This window comes from Ipomoea triloba, chromosome 6, assembly GCF_003576645.1.
Source record: "Ipomoea triloba cultivar NCNSP0323 chromosome 6, ASM357664v1".
Classification (NCBI taxonomy): domain Eukaryota; kingdom Viridiplantae; phylum Streptophyta; class Magnoliopsida; order Solanales; family Convolvulaceae; genus Ipomoea; species Ipomoea triloba.
This window is the reverse complement of record NC_044921.1, coordinates 1387229-1393859: the sequence shown is the minus strand read 5'-3', so window position 1 is coordinate 1393859 and position 6631 is coordinate 1387229. Positions and strand designations below refer to the sequence as shown.

At 40.0% G+C, this 6631-nt stretch overlaps 1 protein-coding gene across 1 annotated transcript; it reads right to left on the bottom strand.

Moving 5' to 3' along the window:
- Nucleotides 1-1540: 1540 nt before the first annotated feature.
- On the bottom strand, nt 1541-2944 carry LOC116022462. Its single transcript, XM_031263186.1, has one exon. The coding sequence runs from the start codon at nt 2942-2944 to the stop codon at nt 1541-1543; it is 1404 nt and encodes a 467-aa protein (XP_031119046.1).
- Between the last annotated feature and the right edge of the window lie 3687 nt (nt 2945-6631).

Genomic DNA, 6631 nt, shown 5'->3' with positions numbered 1-6631 from the left:
GGATTATTTTGCTCCAGTCCCAGCCAGTGTTCATGTCCCAGTAATCCGCCACTTTATGGTATAATTCAGATGGAGGGATGGGTGTGATGGCAGCAGTAGCAAGTGGATACGGAAAGAGCCATTTGTCTTGCCAGAAAAGAGTGCTCAGGCCATTCCTGATCAACTTGATTTTTCCTTTTTGTAGAATTGGAGTGGATTTGAGAATTCCTTTCCATACATTCGACATGTTAGTCTTGGGCCGCCACGAGGAGCAGTCCATTGGAGAGATTGAGTATTTTGCTTTGAGGACGTTAACCCAAAGGCAATCTTCATCCTGCAATAGGCGCCATCCCAACTTTGAGAAAAAAACCTGATTCATTTCTTCCAGTTTTCTGAGTCCTAGCCCACCATTGTTTTTGCTCATTGTCACCTTGTTCCAGCTGACCAGGTGTCTTTTTCTGAGTTCGGAGGAGCTGCCCCATAGAAAATTGCGGATCAGTTGTTCAATAGATTTGATCACACCTGTAGGTAGCATTGTTGATTGCATTGTGTAATAGGGGATGGCAGACAGCACTGCTTGGGCTAGGGTCAGTCTTCCGGCTAAGGAAAGGGTCTTTGTCTTCCACCCTGCCAATCTGTTCTGAATTCGTTCTATTAGATTTGAGTAGGAATCTTTTTTAAGCCTGCCATGGATGGAAGGAATCCCTAAGTATTTCCCCAGATCTTCAACTTCGGCCACACCTGTGATCTCCACAATCCTTTGTCTGATCTCTGGTTGAGTGTTCTTCGAGAAGAACAAGGATGACTTCTGGGTATTGATCGTTTGCCCTGAATTATCACAAAAAAGTTTGAGGCATCGATTCATCACATTTTCTTGCTCCGCTATAGCTTCACCGAACAAGACCATGTCATCTGCAAAAAATAAGTGGGAAAGATAAGGTCCTTGTCTACTCAGTTTGATTGCTTTCCATTCTCCATTATTAACAAGACATATGAATAATATGACTCAATCTTTCTATACATAAAAAAAAAAGTAGGGGGGAAATAGGGTCTCCCTGTCGGATTCCTCTCTTCGGGAAGAACCAATCTAACACCTCGCCATCCCAGTTGACAGCCAGTCTTGATGTTGTAACGCATTTCATTACATTTCTCCTCCATATTTCATTGAAGCCTATATCTAACAATGTATCTTCGATGAAGTTCCATGCTAGTTTGTCGTAAGCCTTTTCCAAATCCACTTTCATAATGAACCAGCCTCCTGCCGCTTTTCTAGTTCTCATAGAGTTTAGGACCTCTTGAAAAATGATTATGTTATCTGTAATCTGCCTTCTCGGTATGAAGCTCGACTGGTGAGGCCCAACTAGTTTCCTTGAGATATCCTTTAGTCGAGAGGTCATTGTCTTGGTTAAGATCTTATATGTCACATTGCACAAGCCTATCGGCCGAAGGTGATTCACAGATTCTGGTTTGGGAACTTTAGGAATAAGGGTGATAATCGTATCGTTGCACCCCTGGGGAAGTATCCCTTCTGAGAAGAAATCCATAGCAAAGTCTAAGATGTTCATACCCGTGATCTCCCACGTTTTCTGGAAAAATCCACCAGTAAATCCATCGGGGCCTGGGCTTTAGAAGAGCTCATATCGGATAGTGCTTCCTTAATTTCTTCAAGTCGAAAGGGGCGATTGACTTCCTGCCAATCTTGGGCTGTTAGTGTCGGAAAGAAGCCATGAGGTAGTAGTTGTGGATTGGTGCTATGAGCATCTGAGAAGAGTCTTTCGAAATAAGTGCGCACATGGTTGATCAATAAGTTTTTGTCTGAAATCCATACTCCATCTGAATCCCGAAGGGAGCTGATTTTTACTCTGTTTTTCCTTATTGAGGTGGCTGTATGATAAAACTTAGTATTGCAATCTCCAGACGTGATCCATTCCTCCCTCGAACGTTGGAACCATATGAGCTCCTCTTGGTATAGAGTTGTCTGAAGCTCCTTTCTCAGTTTTCTCTCTAGTCTTAGTAAATCGTTTCTAACTTGGGATGCTAAACGTTGCTGAACCCCTTTGATTCTTGCTAAAAGGCGCTTCTTTCTGTGAAAAACATTCCCAAAGGTGTCTCTATTCCAGATTGGTAGAGCCTTTGCCATGGCGTTCTTGTTTTCCTCTAAGTGTTTGTCATCTGCCCATGACCTTCTGACAAAATTCATAAAGTCTTCATGAGTAGACCAAGCTAAATTGAATCTGAAGGGTCTGGTTCCTGAAACCTCTGGAGTAGGATTGCATGAGACCAGTAGAGGTGAGTGGTCCGAGTTTATCATTGGGAGGTGTTCAACTATTGCTTGCGGGAATCTGGTTTTCCAGTTTGCGTTGCTCAAAGCACGGTCGAGTCTAGCTCCTTTGAATGTAGATGAATCAATACCCCTCATCCATGTGAATTTAGTTCCAACGAAGCCCATGTCTATAAGTCCTTCACGGAAGATCCAATTCCTGAAATCAAAACATCTCGATGAGTTAAAACATGATGTGTTACTTACCTCTTCCGTGCTTATAACTGAATTGAAGTCTCCACATGCCAGCCAGCAGGTTTGGGGACGAAAATCGATGGAGTTAAGCTCAGAGAATAGCTTCCTTCGGAGAGATTGATTGGGACTACCGTAAACTATCGATAACACCCAAGGAGGAGAGTTTCCATCCGTGATCTGCAGGTTGATGAACTGTGGATGGGTTTTCATAATCTGAATCTCTAGCGGCCGGTTCCAAAAGACCCATATGCCCCCCGAGAAGCCCACCGCTTCCACTCTAATCCATTCCTCGAATCCGAAACTAATGCAAATGCGGTTGGCCTGATCGCCCGACACTTTTGGCTCTAGAAGACAAACCAAATCGGGTGAGTAAAGTCTACAGAAGTGTTTGAGGGTGCGTCTAAAAGTTTTAGACGCAGCGCCTTGACAATTCCAAATGATGCAAATCATTAAAAACAAACAAAACAACAAAAGCGGTGCTCAAGAGCACGGGCGATCGCCCATCACCGAGTCAAAGTGATCTGAACGATCACCATAATCCTGCATAACAACATCCGAACCCTTTCTCCTGCCATCATTGAGATGTACTGCATCCGGGGGGTTTTCCTTAAATGCAAATTCAAATTCAGCTCTGTGAGACGTTTCGGGGATGTCTTCATTCTCTTGAAAGACTACGGTACTCGAAATTTGTTTCCCATAGTTGTGGCCTCTAACAACTGTATGTTCTGATTCAGCCGCCGCTCTCCTAGGACCCCCACTTCTGCCGCCTCTCCCTCTTGTGTTGTTGTAGGCCGGCTGATGGGGTTGGAACATTGGATTATTATACACAGTGCCCCCTTGAATCCCTGTCATATTGCTCATCTGGTTGGTTCTTATTCTGGGGAGTGTAGAAGTTCTGTATCGAACCGAGCCAGGAGACCCTCTGTCCTCGGCAGGTGTAGGTTCTGTATCATCCTTGAGTCCGTTTAATGCTGCAAATCGAGAGCCTTGCGCAGGTTGTTTAGAATGATCAGCAGGGGGCCCTCTCTGGTAGTTGGTATTTCTTGCTTGGTCTGGTACACTATTGCCAGTCCTTCTTTGTACTCTTCTTTCCTTCCTTACGACTAGCATCCAAGCTCCGAAATTTTCTTTGTAATTTCGAGTTGGCTTAGTGGTCTGTCGGATCCCTGTCCGTTCCCTATTGTCCTGCTGCTGCGTATTCTGACCATTGTTTGTATTCGAAGCATCCTCGACGGTTGTTGTCTCTCCCTGCTCAATGCCACATTGCCCTTGTTTGTGGCCGTAAATCCCGCAACTGAAACAAACCATGTGGATGCCTTCGTACACGACTGGTAGTACTTCATCCTCAAGTGTGAATTTCGAGAGTAGAGGTTTGGAAAGATCCACTTCAATGCATATCCTGGCAAATTTGCCAATGGAAACCAGACTGGTAGTCGTGTCCACCTTCACCAGACGACCAATTTGTTTACTGATTTTCAATAGAAATTCTTCTTCAAAATATTCAATGGGGATTGCTGGGAATCTTGCCCAAACCAACAGCTTACTTAGTTCATTCTTGTGGGGGTGAAAGTTCGGCCGCCATTCCTGGACGGTGAGGTAATGGCCTAAAATAATCCACGGCCCTTCGAATTTCGCAAACTCGTAGTCTCTCAAAGACTCGAATTTCGCCAGGAAATAATCCTGGTCTAGGGCAATCAGGTCGAAACCTGCTTCAGTTTTCCACATCTTTTGTAGCCTCTGTAGGATATAAGAATAGCTGACCTTTCTTCCAAGAACTCTGAGGATGAGGGATCTCCGCCATGGTCGCCGTAATCGCTCCTTTTCTTCTTTAGTCACTGGGATTCTTGGGCAGTTCGGGTCAATTTTGTCGTCATCCATTATCTCTTCATCTGAGCACTCCACGATGTTGATGGGATCCGCGGATGCTTTCTTGCCCCAGGTAGGGTTGGGGGTTTCGACCGGCGTGCCCCATTGAGCGGATTCCGGCGTCAATGGGTCGGCAGACAGAGGAGTTTCTTGAGTCGCTTCTTCTGCTTGCTTCGGTGCTTGGGATTCCATCACATCCCTTGCTCTCTTGGGTTTCTTCGTGCCTCGGTGTGGGTGGTCTGAGGCCGCCGGCGACTGAGAGGTCGCCGACGGTGATGTCGTTTCCGTTGGTAGGTCCGTGACTTATTCAATTCTTGAAGCTACTTCTTGGAGCATTTTTTTAAAGCCTTTTTGTATAATAGTAGTAGAATAGTGGCTCTCTCATATGGGAGGTCATGTCAGCCATCATTAATTAGTTCTTTGTAGTTTAGGTATTATTCAATGGCAAATGTTCTTAAAAATGTCATTATTATATTATCTCTTATAAAAGATGAAATTGCTCGCTTTATACGCTTTCACACCCAGGCCCAACAGGATTGTATTATTATTACACTCTCGATTTAGTTATTGTTGGTTTAGTATTATTGTTTAAATATTACTCCGTATTGAATAATAAATTCTTTAAAAGTCTCATTATAATATTTTTCTTTTAAGTAATTGTTAATTTAGTATTATGGCTTGAGTATTATTCAATGGCAAAAGACCTTAATAGTGTCATTAGCACCTGCCTCATTAATTAATGTTAGTTCGATGTTATGGTTTGAAGTTTGAACAATATCTATATCTACATCTACAGTCTACATTTACATCTATCTACAATCTTAATAAGAGTTAATAGCTCGTAAGGACAGCCCAAGTGGTAAGGGAGTTACACCTGCAACCGAGAGGTCGTGGGTTTGAACCTTAAGTCTTTAGGTTTGAGCCAGTTAGCTATGGGTAACCTAGGCTAGTTTACCTCTTTGTGATCTTTTGCCGGCGAGGGTTTACTCACTACTTAAACGAATGCTTTATATTATTTTGATTTTAGTAATTTTTTTTATGATTTTCCTTCTTTACCCTCTTTTAACTTACCCATTAATTTCTGTAATAAAGGTCTTTAAGTTCAAACCCCATCCTAATTAGTGACATAATTCTTAAATATATACTACGAATATGTTAGAGTATATTATTGAAAAGTAAGTACTCACTCTATTACTCTTATTGAATTATTAAACAAAGTAGTAGCTACAACAACAAATAAATACATATGCATTTTTTTAAATCTAGAATTCAATGTTTATAATGCCTTTATTAAAAAAAAATTATTCATTATCAAAAGATTAAAAAAGAGATATAATTTCATTAGTTATATTGTCTTTATTTTCTACAATAAAAATTATTCATTATCAAAAAATTAAAAAAAGAGATATAATTTCATTAGTTATGTTGTCTTTATTTTCTATAATGCAAGAATTCCTTACCTTCAAATTTATTAATTAATTATATTCACTACATTATTATATTCATTGTCTTCTTTTCATACTATGTTGTAATTAAATACTCCATACAAAATAATGTTATATATTTATTTACCAAATATTCTATTAATAACATACAAAAAAAATTTTTAAAAAATAATTTGAAGTCAATCATATTAACTACTTGGGGATGGTTTGTTGACAAACAAGACATTCAAATAACTCAATAAATTGAAGCGAGAAATTACCCCATAATATTTTTTGGACTACATCACAGTTGTTTTCTTTAAAGGTAAATCGTATTTCTTTATTAATGTGATTCCTTTCAAAAAAAATGTATAAATTTTTATTACCAAAAGTAGTATTTATTTATACTATCATTTTTAGACTAAGTATTTATTTTAACGTTTTTACAAAATTGAAAACATTTATTTTAGTGATAATTATAATCAACCTCTCATATATTATCCTGCATTCATATACTTTGAATTACCGATTTAAATAAACAAATTCAACATTCAATTACATACATATGCATGAATATCTCTTATATAATCTTGTGACGGTAATAATGCGTTACCGGATATTATTTGAGTATTATTGAGTATTTGAATACAATATTTAAATACAGTGTTTGAGTGCAATGCCCAATATACAATTGAGTTCAGTGTGTGTTTTGTCTAGTAAGAAGTGTTGTGTTTCTACTTTGCGTTGTGAGTCTTTTTATTTCCTTCAGCTCAGTAATGGAGCATTAATGCCGAGGAGCTGAACGTTGGTCATCAATGCTGAGGAGCTGAACGTTGGGCATCAATGC